This window comes from Mucor velutinosus (genome assembly GCF_035048745.1).
Source record: "Mucor velutinosus strain NIH1002 chromosome Unknown tig00001563, whole genome shotgun sequence".
Lineage (NCBI taxonomy): Eukaryota > Fungi > Mucoromycota > Mucoromycetes > Mucorales > Mucoraceae > Mucor > Mucor velutinosus.
In genome coordinates this window covers 3,803,198-3,820,953 of record NW_027041904.1, presented here as the reverse complement: position 1 = coordinate 3,820,953, position 17,756 = coordinate 3,803,198, and the positions used below count along the sequence as shown (strand labels likewise).

Here is a 17,756-nt window from a genome sequence, read left to right as displayed (position 1 = left end):
CGATCGAACATCGATTTTTGAAAAATTGGTGCTAGAGCTTTGAAATTAACATGGATGTTCCTATGATAGTTTTTTGCGTAGACGATGATGGTGCAATTGGACTTTAGATTGGCTGCGGTGATGATGAGAAAAGCGAGATTTGAGAAATTTGCAAATTTTGAGCAGGTGCTACTAATGAAAGTCAATGACTTACTATATGAATGCTGGTTGTATGTCTAGTAAAAATTGTAGAGGACACTTTGGTTGATTAAGGGATGTTGTAATTGAGCTTGCCGAGAACGATGTCGATGAGTAATGAGGAAAAACAGTGAAAATGGACAAATTTCTAAGGGTCGTACCGGTTGATTTTACTAAGTGAACATGAGCTTAAAGCTTAGTAGCTTCTATTCTTTTTTGATTCTCTATACGATGACATGTGCAGTGAAATCAGGTTTAAATAAATTTTACAAAAAAATAAAGCAATAGTAAAATACAATAGAAATTAACTGTATTTTATTTGTATATAAAATGAACTGAAGATCCTGGAATTGAGTAAAAAAAGAAGAGTATTTATACATTTGCATCTAGCTTGTAGGATTAGTGATGATAGAGAGCAATAGGTGCTGCTATTGCGATAACTGGCAAATGTTGATGTTTGGTTTAAAGTGGTAATCAATGCAGGAGCACTGGCCATAAGGGTCGATTTGAGTAACCTTGATGGGCTTGGGTGAGTTATCGTCATAGCATGATTTAATGTAACCTTGATGGTTTAAAGTGTGATGTTTGTTATTGAAGCATGGAATCCTTTATCTGGGATATTGTGCAACTATGGCAGCAGGGCATAGTTGTCATATTTGAATATGCTTGTTATTGATTTGATTCTTTTTGGATAAAGATACCATCACTTATTACGACCATCATGGGTGTGATTGAATACACTGTGATCAGGAGTGATTCATTCACACGATGTGCGATATAAGCGTGTATCTTTACTCTAGTATGTTTAAATGGTTGTTGGTGTACATTTGAGCGATTTTATTAATAGATCCAAAGAGCATGAATTTGAATGAGTGCTATTTGATGAATTTTGGTTTTCAATCAAGTTGCGTTTGGGTGGCTATTTCATTACAGGGTTTGCTGAGATAAGTATCTTGGTCAATCTGAGCAAATCGTTAGATTCAAATTTGCATAGTATTACTGACGCTCAAGTTTTAAAACCACTGTATTCGAGCATCTCAAAGAAATCTGATTGCCAGAAAAATTAGAATAAAAGCGTCAGTCGCTTAGGTATAGAATTCCGTACAGTGCAGAACATCAGGGGGGGCACTAAACAGAACTGCAATTTACTCACTTCTTTGGCAGCACAACATACTACGCCTTATTTTTAGGCAAAATTCTCTCCAACATTAGCCATTTTGAAGCACGAATAACTCATGCTACAAAGCGTTGTGGACACTTGGAATATGGCTAAACGTCCCTCCTTGTCCATGCTTTACTTACTGATGCTTTATCTCGAAATTCTCTAGGCTATTGCAAATTCATAAAAATCGTCGTTTTTACATGAGTATTAGCAAGGGAAAATTCTTGAAAATCAAACAATGGCGTTTTTCACCCCAAAAATGGAGACTTTTACTATGATACATATCAGACTAAATTGATCGTGAAGATGCAATGCAACACTGGAAACTACTTTTTTGAGACTTTCTTAAGCTAAATTTTGACATATTGGCAAAACCCCTGTTTTCATATTTTTGCAAACTGCTCATTATTTTCCGTCTGAAAGCTGAATGTAACCAGCATCATTCGATGCGCCTTCATTAACTTTTTATAGATGCATTAGAAAGTAAAGTATAACAGCGACAATTTTCATAGTCAAATTTAGCAAAAACGTTTAAAGGATGTAAGATCAAGTCAAATTTGAACACAAAAATACCCACTGCTCAATTTCAAATTAAAGTGCAGCAGTTACTACGGCAGCCACGGCAGAAGACTGAGACAAAAACTACTGGCCGTGACGTCGGATAGGACGCCCTCTCATTTTTCCATACCACCGTTTTTTTTTTTCCTTTTTGCAAAGCGCGTTTAGTATCAAACCATATTGGTTTTGGAACCTTTTTGATTGAAAATAACACTCTATCATCTCATAACACGGCCTTGCACTGTTAGAAGTACTTGATACTGCTTCTTTGAACTGGAATATAATACGTACTATTCGATAACGAGCACAGAAAAATGTACAACAAGCAATAATCGAATTTGTTTATTAGGTATCGATAGTTTTTTTTGCCTGTTTGACGCGGGTGCTGCTGTCATTACTTCTTTGCTATCTCTGCTGTTTGCTTCTTTGGTTTATTACGTCTGGTAGCTGCTTCTTGGTCTCTATCTCTGGCGGCTGCTTTGTTAATCTTTGTCTGGTCTCTGGTGTCACTCGTTCTTCGGTTTTTTTTACACTACTGGTGTTTTTGATGGTGTTGCTGATGGTGCTGCTGCTGGTGTTTCTGCTGTTAGCCTGGTCTTTCTTGGTCTGCTGTCTTTGTTGTATGCTTGTTCTCTGGTCTATCTCTGGTGATTGCCTATTCTTTGGTCTATTGGTGGCTGTGGTAAGTGGTAAGTAACTTTTTTTCTTACGGTCGCAATAATACAAAGCTTCTCTGGACGCTTTTATTATTGCTTTCTTTCTCATGATAATGCATTCATGAGGTTTTCTTTGTTGCGCGTTCTTTTTCTTTTGTTGGCTGTGATATGATCAGCTCAACGGATGCTTGCAATGTTGTTGCTTCGTATGTACGAACAACAAGCATGATGTGCTGCTATATATCTGTATTTCCTTTGTAATACTACTATGTTATATGGCCGTGAATTGTTGTTTGTGTTGCCTCTGTCGCTTCACATGAAACAACATTAGTCATTATGTTGTATTGCACACTTATAATACTACTGTTGCTTCTGCAATTGTGCGTATTTGTGTTGCTTTACATCCGACTATTATCTTGCATATTGCTCATGTATGCATTTTTGTTGCAACAACAGCAAGCTGTTCTGAACATTCTTTGATGTTGTGTTTGCTATGCTTTTCTTTGACTCATTGCGTGTGAGTATCCCTTTTTTACCTACATACTGCTATACCCCTATAGTAGCATGTTCTTTTCTTCTTTTTCCTTTTTTCTTTTATTATGTTTCTTTGAAGCATACCTCTTTTTTACGTTGTGGTGGATGTGCCTATCGCTGAAGCACAACAAGACTTTATCCGAGACTAGGAGATGGATAGGCTGCCTCCACTTGGTTATCACTACTTACTTTAGTGATGATTGAGAGTCTTAACGCCAGAATCTAAAGCTAGGTGGTGTAAGTAAGGCATGCTCTAGCACCTGAGGGAAATTTGATGATAGTAACAGCTATATTGCTCTATATAGCGGAGCTTAAAATTTTGCCTCACATCAAAACAGGGGGAAACCCTCGCAAAAATTTTTTTAGGTCAGCGGAGTTTTTAAGCGATTTGATTGGCTCTGGGGTTGAAAGAGAAACGATCTACAACTAGTTGACTTTCTGTTGGTTTGCCATTTAATATGATTTTGTATTTGTAATAAAAGGATAATTCAGTAGACAGGTACAAATTTAAACAATTCTTTATTCAATAAGATAAGGTGCAGTTGCTGGATCTGGTATCTATTACACAGTTTGTAGTCAGAAATATCTTTTAAATCTATTATGTGGGGAAAGTTATAATATAGGTATAGTAGTATACTAGGCACCAGACCCTCCAAGTACCAAACGTCCTCCCAGCAAACATGAATCATCATTCATCATTGGTTTCCAACATGTCTGAATTCTATGGGTTGCTGCTACTATCTTTTAACTCATATCAAACACTGGATTTACAAAGATATTTCCGGTTTTGAGGTTCGGGTCATCATTGATAAAACCAAGCTTTGAAATATTGATGCTAGAGCTTTGATGATAGTATGCTTCTTCTTCTATACCAACTTTGACAAAAACGATAGTGCAGTTAGATTTTAGGATGGATGATGACTTGCTGATCAGGAACGGAAGATTTTGGAAATAAGATAATTTTGAGCAAAGACCAACGTATAAAGCGTATTGAAAGCTGCTAGTTACAAGAGATTGCGAATGGTATATTGATGGATTAGGTGTTGAGGAACGTTGTAGTGAAAACCTTTTGGTTATACCTTTGTCTGTTGTGATCGTAAGCTGGGTCACACCGCCAGGTTCTGTCGCGAGGAGGAGGAAACCACGTTTGAGGATGCCCTCGAGGAGTACGAGTCGAGTAAGAAGGCCAATGAGGAGAACAATACTGCCGAAACTCAACGTCGTCCCAATGATGGAGAACGCGAGAAGCGCCGTGGAGCCACCCACACCATCCATGATCATGTAGCGCAACAACTGCAACGCCAAACCACAGCCAGCCAGTCAACCGCTTCTCATGGCAGCCAGATCAGTAATGCCGAGTCGTCCGCAATGGAAGTCGATCCCAAGACCCTGCAACGCACTCCTCATAGTAGCGATGCTTCCAAGCATGCTCCACTAGCTTCGTCTTTGTACATGCATGTGGATTCTCAGGCAAGTGTCGCCAGCGTTTCCTCTCTCAATGGTTTTCAGTCTGATGTGCTCCCTCTCCGCCGTCATTCTATGAGCTCGACGTCCATGTCGCAGCCTCAAGTGTATCATGTCGCCCATAGGGCATAATGATACAACAATCATTGCGCATAGATACCCTTAATGCCCGGAGCATCTTTAAGGGTTCCTCAAAATCTATACAGAAGGAATTCACTTCCTTTCTGCGCTCCAAAACCCTCCAGCTAGATATTCTCTGTCTGCAGGAGGTCTTTCATTATCGTCAGAAGGCCCACCTCACTGATGATAATGTGCGTGCTTCCTCTTTTATGTTTCCTCGGTCTTCCTTTGTCGTCTCGAAGCATTGTGAAATAGTGTGTCTGAAGCAAGGCTTGGAGCTTGCGGATGCCACCATCTCTCGTGACGAACGCTGCATCACCGCCACCATTAAGGACGCTAATCACACCATATGCCAGATAGCCAGTGTGTACATGCCCGTGCACAGAGCCCATCGCTATGCTTTCCTGGAGGAGCTGGTGTCCATGCCCTTCTGGTCTGATATGCTTGACTCCCAGTGGATCTAGCTTGGGGATTTCAATATCCATTTGCATGATGCGGTCGAGGCTCGTCTCCCTAGAGTCCAACCTTTTGTTGAATGGCTGAACGCTCATTTTTTCAACTGTTTTCCAAAAGGCACAATGACTCTCCCTAAAGCTGGCACCACCATTGACTATGTCTTTGCTCCTCCTCCTATGGCGACTCGTATCATCAACACTCAGACTCACCACATTCCACCTGAGTGGACCAATCACAGCCTCCTCACAATCGATCTGGTCACCTCTGGCGTCAAGTTGGGTTCTGGCAGCTGGCGTTTGAATCCGTACTTGCTTGAGAACCGTGAATTCCAAGCCCTTTTGGATAAAACCGTGGATATGTTTTTGGCGTCTGACTATTATACGACAGATGTGGCTGATATGGGTGTCTCTGGTCAGGAGAAGTGGGAATCTCTCAAGTCGATCATCAAGTACTGTGCCAAACAGTTCACCAAAGGCCAGAAGGCTCGCTTCAAAGCTCGAGTCTCCCACCTCCAACGTGAACGGGAACAGCTACTTGGGACCCCGGAGGAGTCGGCAAGGATCAAAAGACTGGAGCAACTGATTGAGCAACGGATTCAAGATGACACTCGTCAAGCTATGCTGCGTTCGGCTACTCGTTGGCTGGAAATGGGAGAGCAAAACAACAAATACTTTTTCAATGTGATTAAGGATCGTGAGGCGCAACAAACCATCCAGTCCTTGAAAAAGGCTGGCACTGGAGAGAAGCTGACAGACATGGGCGACATTCTCCAAGAAGCTCGTACTTTCTATCAAGATCTCTACACACCTGAAGACATTGATTTGGCTGCCGTCAACTCTCTCTTTGACAATATCCCTGCTGATGCGAAGCTACAAGAAGCTGAGGCAGACCGGCTGATTGAACCACCCTCTACAGACTCTGTCTTGCTGTTGCTGGACCATGCACCCAAGAACAAATCTTCTGGTTTGGATGGCCTTCCGTTTGAGGTGTATCGCTATTTGGCGGCGAAGTTCCCTGTTGTTCTGCTTCTCTTGCAGCAAGTGCTGACTGATGCGCTGCGTGGTGTCTTCCCTGACTCTTGGAAAGAAACGAGGATGGTACTGCTGTTCAAGAAGGGCGATCCAGAGCTCCTCAAGAACTGGCGACCTCTCTCGATGATCAATAGCGATGCTAAGCTGTTCACCAAGATGTTAGCCAACCGGTTCAAACGTGTCCTCTCCCGATTGATTACGCCGTACCAAACAGGCTTTATGCCTCACCGGCTCATCTCGGACAATGCGTGGTTGAACCAGACGCTGATGACCAACCTCCGTGATGCAGCTCCTCAGGATCCCAATGTCGCCGTACTCTTGGATCAAGAGAAAGCCTATGATCGGGTCAATCCGACATATCTGGCGATGGTTCTTCGTCAGTTTGGCTTCCCGGCATCGTTGGTATCCAGTGTTTCAAGTCTGTTATTTGGTACTCGTATCTCCTTGTCAATCAATGGGTGGTTGGGCGCCCCCATCGATCAACAACATGGTTTACGACAGGGTGATCCGTTGTCCCCTTTGCTGTTCAACCTGGCTTTCGAGCCGTTCCTTAGAATCATCTTGGCCTGCCCCTCTCTTCAAGGCGTCTCAATGTCTACCGCTGTCCGTGCTCCTCTCGCAGGGCGTATCTCTCGTGCCTCCTCTCTCGTGCCAGTCCAAGGCGACCATGATCTCCTGCGCGCTCCGACGACCCCTCCACGGGTGAAGCTGTTGAGCTACGCCGATGATCTGAAAGTCTTCCTGACTTCTACGGCGGAATGGCCTGTGCTGCTGTCTCTTTTGTCGCTCTATGGCAAAGCGTCCAACGCCAAGGTCAATTTGGAGAAAACCATGCTGCTGTCGCTGTCAGGCGAGGATCATGCTGATTGGAAGAGAGTGACGGAAACGTCTAACATTGAGTGATACGACAGCTTGTCAGTTGGCTCTGTGAGGTATCTAGGTTACCCTCTATATCATACAGAGAAGCAGTTGCAGCATTTCCTGGATTCCATTACCGTGAAGATTCAGCGTCATTGCAATCTGCTCACCAAGCGGCAGCTATCCATTCGTGGAAAGGGTTTAGTGGCGAATTCCCTTCTGCTGTCTCGCTTGTGGCATCTCCTGCGTGTGGTTGTGTTTCCTGACAAGTGGCTGGAGGAGGTACAGCGCATGGTACGCCAGTACATCGTCTCGTTTTGGCCTACTGTGGCTTGGGATTCTCTCTGCCTTCCTAGGAAGCATGAAGGTATTGGTCTGGTTGACATCAAGAAGCAGCATCTCGCCTTGTATCTCATATATGTCAAGCGTCTGCTTCGTCCCAGATCCCCAGCGGATTTCCTCACTCCCTGGCTGATGTATACATTCCATGTATACTCAGGTCATGCTACTGTGCTGCCTTTGCTGCTATACCCACGTACCTGCTGGCCTCGTGTGCGGAAATGCCCTCACTTGGAGCATCTGGCTCGTCTACTCACTCGTTTGCCTCCCTTGACTCTCACTCCTGAGTGGCCGTCTTGGTGGCTCCTAGATCTGCCCTGGTTACAAGTATGCTCCCTGTCTCCCACAGCGACTTTGCCTTTGACTAGGAACAGTGACAAACTGCCACCTCATGCCTTGATTGCCAGCCTCTTGAGCGTGCTCCCCGACTCCCACATCTTGGTTTGCGTGCGTCCTCGTGATACTGCTGCATTGCAACATCTGTTCAATGCCTTGTGCCCCATCGAGGGTCCTCCTGTCTGGGTTGTCCCTGCTCCTCTCAGGTCCGTCATGGCCTTCACCGCTCCAGAGTGCACCGCACTGCTGGAGAGTTCCACTACCCCCTCTCCACCCACGGCTAGCTTTTCGCATTGGTTCATCACCACTGGCCCTCGCTCAAAAGCTACAGTGGGCAAGATCACGCTCGGGGCGTTACGCCGTTCCTGGCATCCGTCATTTGACATGTTGCGTCGCCCAGCCCATCCTCCTGGCTATCGCCCACCACATCTCCTGCTTCCTCCTCGCCTTTGGCGTGATTTCTGGTTCTCTGTCTCCCGCCCAAGGCATTGACACCGTGGTGGCGTTTGCTGCATGGACATCTTTCGGTGCAGATTCGCCTGCATTCCATGAACCGTGTGAAGTATCCTTCCCCATTGTGTAAGATGTGTCATGAAGCGACTGAAGATGAATACCATATGGTCATTGGCTGCAGTATGAAGTCCCTCTTCTGGTATGAGTTTGTCTCTCACCTTGGTCTTGCTGATCTGTTCCCTACGGACGAGGCCATCTGGATTGGGTTGACCACCCTTCACGGCCAGGACAACAATTCTCTGGACATTTCCATCTTGGAACTTCTCGGCGCTGCCTTCTCATCTATCTGGCAACATCATTGGGGCTGCACAATTGATGGTAAATCCTGGATCACTCGGGCTGTTTTCTCCTCTTTTCTGGAGGATCATTCCAGGTTAATTTCTTCTTTCTTAGACATGTAAGACCCTTATGGCACCTTACTGTCTATAATATATATAAATAAAACACATTTAAATACAAAAAAAAAGGTTTGATTCAATATATACCGTAGTAAAAGTCTTCATTATCAAGGTGAAAAAACGCGATCATTTGATTTTCGGTGAAAACCATGAGGGATACCTCATGCTTTTTGGTCGAATTTTGTCCATTGAGCAATAGTGGCAAAAAGTAACTGCCAGATGAGAGCAATTGTTTGGTGCTATTCTGACAATCTTAAAACGGCCTTGAACGCAAGAAAACGCAGCTCAAATGCACTCATATTTTGCTGTATTAGGCACACTCTTGACTAAAAAGGGGAAATACGAGTATGCTGCTTGCCTGTATATGAAGTAGCTATGCGTATATGGATGTAGAGCATCACATAAGAATCAGATCCACAGATAATATGAAGGATTTTCTTGTGTAAGTAGAGGATCAACATGAATGTAGTAGTGTTTTGATAAGATATGCAAGGGCAATCGGTAGCGCTAGCTGTCGCTGCTCAGGTTGGTTCTCACCACCGAAGCAAAGCAAAGGTAGAGAGCCATCCAAAGCATAAACACTTGTACAAAATAATAATGAAATCATCTGCAGCTACTAAACTGCTGCAAGATAAGAGACATAAACCAAATAATATAAATAGAGACGTAGAGTATACATTTTATTGCACATTATCCTAATTTCAAATATAGAAGGATTTTAACAGTTCTATCTGCTATTTTTTTTAACCCCTTTTTACTGCATATTACTCAAAGTTGGCTAAAATGAGCAGTACATCAGCTTTAAAGCTTTGCTGCAACACAACGAAGCAAGCTGTCATCAAGTGGGATTTGAATGCAACGTTTTTCAACACCTCATTTACTGATCTGTTACGCGCAATCGATCGTAATTAGCAGGTTCCTCTTATATGAAGCTCATTACTCAAAGTAGGCTGATTTCAAAAATTATCTATTCCTCAGCAGCAACCCATTCAATACAAGATCCAATTATACCATTGTTTTTCTCGCCGCAAATTGGTATAGGAACATGCTGCATTATACATTACAAGTGTTCGTGAGCGGTCCTATGGGGCTCTTCTTGTCTGATTTATTTGCTTACAAATATTCCTCTATTTAAAGTATAATACATGATTAGGATGCCACTGATGTATCTACATAGCTAAAGTTCAAAAAGTGGCTATTCGATTCAGCTTCTGGTAATAATGATAATTCGTTGTTTCCTGGTGATCCGACGATTGTTTCTGCTGTGAATAACGGATCAAAGTTCTATCATGCACAATTAGTGAGTGGACTACACAAGAGCCAGCCAATATTTACCTCTGCAGCCTCAGGATCAGTCTAATTCATTGACAAAGAAAAAATTAGTGTCTCTACGCGAATATCTAATCAAGTTCTACCTACCACAATGGGTACAATGGGAGGTGAAATCTCTCGTCGTAACAGTGCATCCCAATCTATAGTGCGGAAGAATCTGTGTCGTCGAATTGCGTCTGCTTTTTTGGGCTTTGCACCTAAACGAGCATTTGGATTCTTACGTAACAGCTGATAATGGCACATGATGTTAGCACCCTAATATACTTCTCTGCCGCTTTTATATAGCCTACCTTGGATAATAAATCCTTTCCATCTGCAGTTAAATAATACGGCATTGGGATCTTTTTGGTCAAAATTGAATCAATCGTCTTTTTGCGGTTATTCGAGCTGAATGGTGGCTATGTAATAGACTGGGTGAGTATGCTGTACCATGACATTCAACAATGACTTACAGATCCGGTCATCATATCATATATCAGAATGCCCAGACTCCACCAATCCACAGTGATATCATACTCTAATCCCATCAAGATTTCGGGAGCCATGTACTCTGCTGTGCCACAAATTGTATTTGTTTTACCATCCACTGGTACCTTGGATAATCCGAAATCTGTCAATACAACATGTCCCTCCACATCCAGTAAGCAATTTTCTGGTTTCAAATCACGATATACAATGCCCAGTGAATGCAAGTGCTCCAAAGCCAATACCAATTCAGCAGCATAAAATACTGCCATGGATTCAGAAAACATGCCCTCTATCTCATTACATTAATCATCAGTAACTTTAGATACCAAAGATACCACTCACCATGATCCAAATGTCTGAATAATTCTCCTCCAACAGCGTAATCCAAGATCATATGAAGTTCCGTGGGTGTCTGGAATGCGTAATTGAGCTTTACAATGAACGGATGTCGCACTTCTTCTAATATCTGCCGTTCTGTCTTGGCTTGAACTGCTTGTCTACCATGAACAACCAACGATGCCTTCTTTAGAACCTTCATCGCATACAGCTCTTTTGATGTTTCATGCTTGACCAAGAATACCTTTCCGAAACTGCATGTGCATCTCAAGTTAGGACATGATAAATAACACATTATCATGGCAACTACTTACGCTCCTCTGCCTAAAACACACAAGGATTGGAAATCATCACGATTCACAGATCGTTTTTTGTTAGTGGAGGAGGTGAAATCTTGATTCAATACCACTTCATGCTTGACTCGCTCATGTTTGTCTCTTTTGCGAGCTGTAGGCTCATCGGTATCACTGTTGTAGTTACTGGGAGGATTGGAGTCTGCTTCTTGCTGGAGACGTAATTTCAACAAAGAATTGCCAATACCAGAGGGTAATTGCGAGAGCCTTAACTTCTCTAAACTTTCATTCAATTTATAAATATCCTGGGGGTTATCTTCTTCGTCGTTGTTCATCAATATAGCAAGGGGACAGTTGTGGTATTTACAGAAAGAAGGAAAGAAAGAGAGGATGACAATGAAAAAAAAAAAAAAAAAAAAAAAAAACAATTGCAGATTATTCAAGGAGAGGCAATTGAAACTATAGTGTGTAACACGTTTATTTGCCGACAGCGGCTCCACCAGATCAATCAGAGCTGTATTCGGATGTAGACAGCATGTATAAGCCTAGAGGGAGAATCTTTAGTCATATCCACTAAACGGAATCCATAGCATTTTTTGAAAGAGGATCAATTCAATACATATGCTTTGTATGCTTGTGTCGATTATTGAAAAACAGTAGATAGACAACCATCACAAAAACGATTGTCAGTGTTGAGCAGATCATGCCAAACTCATTGTTACATCAAGCCAACAATCAGTATATCATTGAGTATAGAAATGGTAAAAAGGTACGCCATGGTATACAGACAGCAAGTAGTGCTCTATCTGCATCCGGTTCTGGGTTTGATGTATTCAATCAATCCCTTATAGTATTTGTGAATAGGGGGTAATGAATACAATCCGAAAAAAAAAAGCGACAACATTGTCAAATGTACAGACTCTCTTATACTGGTTTGCTGGGAAGTTCAACGCATGTACCAGTAAAAGTATATGCAAGTACCTTGTCAATGCTGCCATATCATCAAAGCAACATTTGGAAATTCCAGAGTAGAAATTCAACGCAATGAATACAGCTTCAATGGAGGTTGCTAAAAGCATGCTACATGATAATAACAAAGCATGTCTAATCACAACATTTGTTGAGAAATAAACAGTTTCATCATATGCGGTTTTTAAATGCAAATGCATTTGATATAAAACAAGAAGAAACAGGATCTGTTTGAGCGTAGCACATTTGATTAATTACATTACATATTACATCCCGCATTTACACTTGATTGTCTGTTAACTTCTTGATTTGCAATATAAAAGGTGTCAGCAAGTGAGACAGAATGTCTCTTTTCCTTCTTTCGTTGTCATCCACTATATCTATGAATTGTCGTCAATACTATCCAGAGCCGTATGTCGTGTTGCCATCAATACAATCCATGCTAGATGGAGCTCAAGGTATGGTGTATATGTACACAGCTCAATTCATCCAGCGCTGATGCTTACTGTCCATAGTTAACCCTCAATACCAACAATACCACTATACCCCTCCATCATACAAGCCACCTGTCTCAATATACCAACTTCAGACTCTAGAACCCTCTCTGGAAAATATGAACAATGCAGCATACCATCGCTCAAGACATATGAGACACTATTCTGATGTGACGCAGTCCAGAAAGCATCAGAACTATCATCGTTATGAACATAGGCGAGCAGTGTCTGAGCATGCATTTGATCACGCTAGAAACAAATCGACAAACTGCATGATGCCTCATTTCTGCTATGACCAGCAAGACTCTGAAGACTCGTCTTCTGGGTGTTCAACGCCACCGCCACAACAGCAGCCATGTGTTCGTCTACAAGGACTCGCGCTAGACAAGTATGATTGCCCTCATTGCGACAAGAGATTCTCTAGACCCTCCTCTTTACGTACACATATCTACTCTCATACAGGAGAGAAGCCTTACACGTGCAATCATCCAGACTGCAACCGTACTTTCAGTGTTAGAAGCAATATGCGCAGACATATGAAAACGCATAAACCTTTTATTCATAGAGCTAAAAAATAGTAGTAATAAAGAAACTAGATTTTATCAGGCATCTTTCTTCTGATGAGCAGTTTTTCAATTTCAACAAAGGAGACCAAGACGATGACACTCACCATTGTCATGACCCAAGACTCCCAACCGACATGCGTGAGTTCCAACCAAGTCGAGATGCCAGGAGCGTAGATGCCCAGAATCATGAATGCAAAGGAAACGATAAATGCGCCAATCATCCATCGATTACTAGTGATGCCCGTTTTGAACACAGACTGATGCACACTTCTTGCATTGAATGAATGGACGAGTTGCATTGTCGTCAGTGTTGTAAAGGTCTATTCCGAACAGCCGCATTAATAAAACCAATATGTGTCAGATATATACTGATGTACATTACCATTGATCTAGCCACTTGCAGCTCAAATTTCAGGACGTACAAACTGATGGTGTAAGCAGCAATGGCCAAAGCAGCAATCAGCATGGAGTTGATAAAGATGATCAGCCAGGTAAGGTTTGTAATGACGCCCATCTTGGGATTTCGAGGGTGTCTCTGCATCAAGTCCTTTTCATTTGGCTCGACACCCAAAGCCATGGCAGGAGGAATATCCGCTATGTATATATATAAAAAAAAAAAAAAAAAAAAAAAAAAAAAAAAAAGTCAGCTTAATGAAACCAATATAAGCATCTGATATATACCGATGATGTTTGCCCACAAGATCATCATGACAGACAATGGCACTTCAATGTTAGCAATAGTACAAATCAGCATCAGGAAAATCTCGGCACCATTACAGCTCAACAGATAGACGATAAACTTGAGAATGTTGTCAAATACATGGCGACCTTCTTCGACAGCCTTGACAATGCTTGTAAAGTTGTCGTCGACGAGTACAATATCAGCAGCTTGCTTTGTAATTTCTGTACCAGCTTGTCCCATTGCAACACCAACATCTGCTCTTTTAATAGCAGGCGCATCTATTAGAAAAAAAAAATGGGGTTGTGTTAAAAGACACGCTTCATGCTCATTTAAGTGCAACTTACCATTGACACCATCACCAGTCATAGCAGCCAATTCACCTCGTTGTTGCAAAGCACGTACAATAGACAACTTGTTATCAGGGCTAACACGAGCAAATACACTAGGGAATGGGTTCAATTCAATGATAGCATCGTCAGACAGGAGATCCAACTCTCGGCCCAAGATGGCACGACTCATACCAGGTGTGTCGTTTTGGAAGATGCCCAATTGACTAGCAATAGCAGTAGCAGTTTCAATATGATCACCAGTGATCATTATACAATGGATACCCGCTTGCTGGCAAGTTGCAACAGCTTCCTTGACTCCTTTCTTGGGTGGATCAATCAAACCGACAAGACCAGCGAAAATGAGCTGCTCTTCGGCTAAATGGGGGCTGGTAGCTTTTGATGATGAAGGTTCATCTTGGTCTTGCTCTTCAGAGATAGCGTCAGCATCAGAGACACTGTCCCGAGGAATTGTCTTGTAGGCTAGACCCAACACACGCAAACCTTGCGAGGCCATTCTCACATTTTCGTCATAGACTTGGGAAGCGAAATCATCAGTCATTTGACTAGCAGCAGCAGTAGCATCATTGGAGTGCATGAAATGACTACATTTCTTGAGTAACTCTTCAGGGGCACCTTTACATGTCATGATCAGCTCAGCATCAGCGCCAGGTTGAGTAAACACGGAGCTCATGAGTTTACGTTCACTATCGAAGGCACGTTCAAACACCTTTTTGTAGCCTAAATCATTCCAGTAGGTACGGCCTAAACCAGCCTTTTGAGCAGCGACAGTCAATGCAACTTCAGTGGGATCACCAATAGACTTGATTTCACCGGTATCCTCATCGCGACGAATCGATGAGTTATTACACAAGCTGGAGATCAACAATGCATGATATAATTGCTTGGTGTAGGCATCCGGCTTTGCTGTATCAACGGGCTTGGGTCTCATGTCTGCATAATTGATTGTTTGTTGTTGCGGTGGGTGTTCTGCATTCAAGTTGCGTTCTTCATCGTTCCCTTTAGGGACAGTAGGAGGAGGTGAGGTGGGTGCTGTATGTCTAATATGAATCATACGGCGGCGTAATCCCTGGGGTTCGCATATGATCTCACCATGACCAGGATCCATCGAGGTCGAGTCAGTGAATCGGTAGAGTGAATTATCGGTTGTCCATAGCTCAGAAGTGCCCATTTTGCCTTCAGTCAGTGTGCCTGTCTTGTCAGAGCAGATGACAGTGACACTGCCCAGCGATTCAACAGCTGGCAGGGTTCTCACGATACATTTACTAGAGACAACAAACAAATCAGTACTGTTTCATAAGCTTATACATTAGTCTGAGCATACCTGGCTGCCATTCGGCGAACACCAATGGCCATGGTCACTGTGGTAACAGCAACCAAACCTTCAGGAATCACAGACACGGCTAAACTGAGACCGATGTTGACCATGTCACGAGCATCTCGCTTCCAGATAACACCAATAACGACAACCAAAGCACACAGAAAGATGGCTAGGGCTACAAGGTAGATACCTAGCTTGGACAGCTTTCTTTGGATGGGGGTCTTGACCTTGTGTTTAGACCCACTTTGAATAGCAGCACTAATTTTACCAATCTAGATAATTGTTAGCCAACAAATATACGTGCTCCTTGCCGAGAACTTACTTCAGTGTTGGGGCCAGTTCTGACCACCACACCCTTGGCTCGACCGCGAGTAACAGTCGTTCCCATGAATGCGTTGCCCTTACAGTCACCGAGAGGAATCTTTCGAGTCTTGGCCTTGATGGCTTGCACGTTTTTTTGAACAGGGACACTTTCGCCAGTAAGGATGCCTTCAATGACACCCAGTTGAGCGACTTCAATGAGACGGATATCAGCAGGGACAGCATCACCTTCCTCCAGAACAACTAAATCACCAGGCACCAGCTCTTCTGATCCTATCATTTGTTGTTGGCCATCACGAACTACTGCAGCTTGGGGCACTTCCAAATTCACCAGCGCATTGAGCGTCTTGCTGGCCTTCCACTCTTGACTGAAGCCAATGATGGTGTTTAACACAACGACAATAAGCAGGACGATCATACTGTTGAATTCTTTTTCAGCTGCCTCGACAATGGCAGCGGCGATCAGGATCAGGACCATAAAATCAGTGAGTTGCTCCCACAGCATTTTGAGCGCATTGGGACGAGCAGGCTTGGGTAGTTGATTTGTGCCGTATTGCTCCCTCAAGGCAGGCACCAAGTCGGAAGGCAAACCATTGTCCTTGTCGGTTTGAGAGAACATGCCCAACAGCTTGTCGACAGAGCGATCAAAGTAGAGGGCTTGAGGAGGAGGCAAAATGACATCAGCCAAAGGGTTGTTGAGAGATGGCATAGCGGTTTTCTCGTCGCTTGTTTTCACCTCTTGAGCAAGCGAGGAATTGAGCAGACGCTCCATGTCACCTTGTTCGCTTTCCTTGACCAAATCACGCCAGTCAGCAAACTGATTGGGAAAGAAACGAGCAAAGAGCATGACCATAGCCAGAGCGCCTCGCTTCTGCTGTTGAGTAGACGAGGTAGGCTGACATCGGTAGTGGATCTTGAGTTGGCGGCGTAAATCAGACACATCCATTTCGCTGGTTACCCTACGGAACTCATGAACCTGTTGCAGGAAATCACCGTAAAGGTAAAAGGCCATATCAGCGGCTTCGGTGGTCTTCTTTTTCAAGAGATGGCCCTCCGTGTGGCCCATGTTGAGTAAGAGACCTTCAGATAGTCTCTTCATCAGACTTTGATCCAAGTGGGGTTGATTGCCATCTTTGATACGGTAATCCATTACATAGCAAAGACCCTCCAGGACTTCTTGGAGGGAAATCGCCTTGTTATCTTGAACATTGAATAAATCGTTGACTATGTGCAACACATTTGCGGGTGAGATAAGGAGGGTTACATCAAAAAGCACTGACATTACCATAAACTTCAATCTGTTGCTCAACTGAAAGTTTACCGTCATTGAGTGAAAATACATCAATTACAGCATGTTGAATAGGTTCTTCACTTAGAGGAGGTTTCAGGGCCATAAATGTAGCTTCTTGAAAGTTTAGAAAAAGTAAAGAAAAGGGGAAAAAAAAAAAAATCAGAAAATGATTGCAGAAAATCAAAGGTCGTATTTATAGTTGCGAGGATGATTTTGTGTGTGTGAAATTCGTCACGTTGCAGGAATCAACGTAGAAATCCTGGAGTAGGCTTGTTCTATTGTAGGCAATTGTTTGTGTTTATGGCAACTGCAATGACAACCTATCCTCGGCTTTGGGTTGCACCAAAAGACATGCAGAGAGCAAGAGCCGATGTTTTTATTCGCTGGGAGAGAGCGATATTCTAGATGAACTGTGCTCATGACGATAGATAGCTTGGCGACTAACCATCGTATGTAGTCCATGCCGCATGTGTGTTTGTGTGGATACGGAGGCCCCATGACGAGATCACAATTGATTGCCATTTGAAACATGGTTCATGCTATTACCAGACTCTTTAGAAGGAAGCCCCATTATCGGTTTGGTCGATGTTGCTAAACTAAACAGATACAAGCATTGTGCTACAACGCACTCTCGGTATCATCATCTTGATAATGACTGCTTGCTGCTTAGTAGTTGTGTACATTTATATAGGTCTGTGTAATGTGCTGTAGAGTAGACATGTATCGACTTTGTC

General features: G+C 43.1%; 7 protein-coding genes across 7 annotated transcripts; 4 read left to right on the top strand and 3 right to left on the bottom strand.

Moving 5' to 3' along the window:
- Positions 1-3,767: 3,767 nt before the first annotated feature.
- Positions 3,768-4,683, top strand: hrp3 (ATP-dependent DNA helicase Hrp3; the record flags this gene model as incomplete). The annotated part of the gene is made up of 2 exons (XM_064829120.1): positions 3,768-3,814; positions 4,206-4,683. 2 exons carry the CDS (start codon positions 3,768-3,770, stop codon positions 4,681-4,683), a joined length of 525 nt encoding a protein of 174 aa, XP_064686322.1.
- A 113-nt stretch (positions 4,684-4,796) lies between these two features.
- On the bottom strand, positions 4,797-5,222 carry ATC70_009892 (uncharacterized protein; the record flags this gene model as incomplete). Its single annotated transcript, XM_064829119.1, has 1 exon — positions 4,797-5,222. One exon carries the CDS (start codon positions 5,220-5,222, stop codon positions 4,797-4,799), a length of 426 nt encoding a protein of 141 aa, XP_064686321.1.
- Positions 5,223-5,249: 27 nt separating this feature from the next.
- Positions 5,250-8,183, top strand: ATC70_009891 (uncharacterized protein; the record flags this gene model as incomplete). Its single annotated transcript, XM_064829118.1, has 2 exons — positions 5,250-7,003; positions 7,070-8,183. The coding sequence occupies 2 exons, from the start codon at positions 5,250-5,252 to the stop codon at positions 8,181-8,183; spliced, it is 2,868 nt and encodes a 955-aa protein (XP_064686320.1).
- A 92-nt stretch (positions 8,184-8,275) lies between these two features.
- Positions 8,276-8,605, top strand: ATC70_009890 (uncharacterized protein; the record flags this gene model as incomplete). Its single annotated transcript, XM_064829117.1, has 1 exon — positions 8,276-8,605. One exon carries the CDS (start codon positions 8,276-8,278, stop codon positions 8,603-8,605), a length of 330 nt encoding a protein of 109 aa, XP_064686319.1.
- Positions 8,606-9,751: 1,146 nt separating this feature from the next.
- On the bottom strand, positions 9,752-11,366 carry TUB2_3 (Tubulin beta chain (Beta tubulin); the record flags this gene model as incomplete). The annotated part of the gene is made up of 7 exons (XM_064829116.1): positions 9,752-9,886; positions 9,938-9,958; positions 10,022-10,162; positions 10,225-10,332; positions 10,387-10,691; positions 10,745-10,992; positions 11,053-11,366. 7 exons carry the CDS (start codon positions 11,364-11,366, stop codon positions 9,752-9,754), a joined length of 1,272 nt encoding a protein of 423 aa, XP_064686318.1.
- Positions 11,367-12,382: 1,016 nt separating this feature from the next.
- Positions 12,383-13,072, top strand: PEX12 (ubiquitin-protein ligase peroxin 12; the record flags this gene model as incomplete). Its single annotated transcript, XM_064829115.1, has 2 exons — positions 12,383-12,458; positions 12,516-13,072. The coding sequence occupies 2 exons, from the start codon at positions 12,383-12,385 to the stop codon at positions 13,070-13,072; spliced, it is 633 nt and encodes a 210-aa protein (XP_064686317.1).
- Positions 13,073-13,086: 14 nt separating this feature from the next.
- On the bottom strand, positions 13,087-17,125 carry SEC21_1 (coatomer subunit gamma; the record flags this gene model as incomplete). Its single annotated transcript, XM_064829114.1, has 7 exons — positions 13,087-13,380; positions 13,443-13,654; positions 13,742-14,020; positions 14,087-15,354; positions 15,414-15,682; positions 15,733-16,955; positions 17,017-17,125. 7 exons carry the CDS (start codon positions 17,123-17,125, stop codon positions 13,087-13,089), a joined length of 3,654 nt encoding a protein of 1,217 aa, XP_064686316.1.
- Positions 17,126-17,756: the final 631 nt, after the last annotated feature.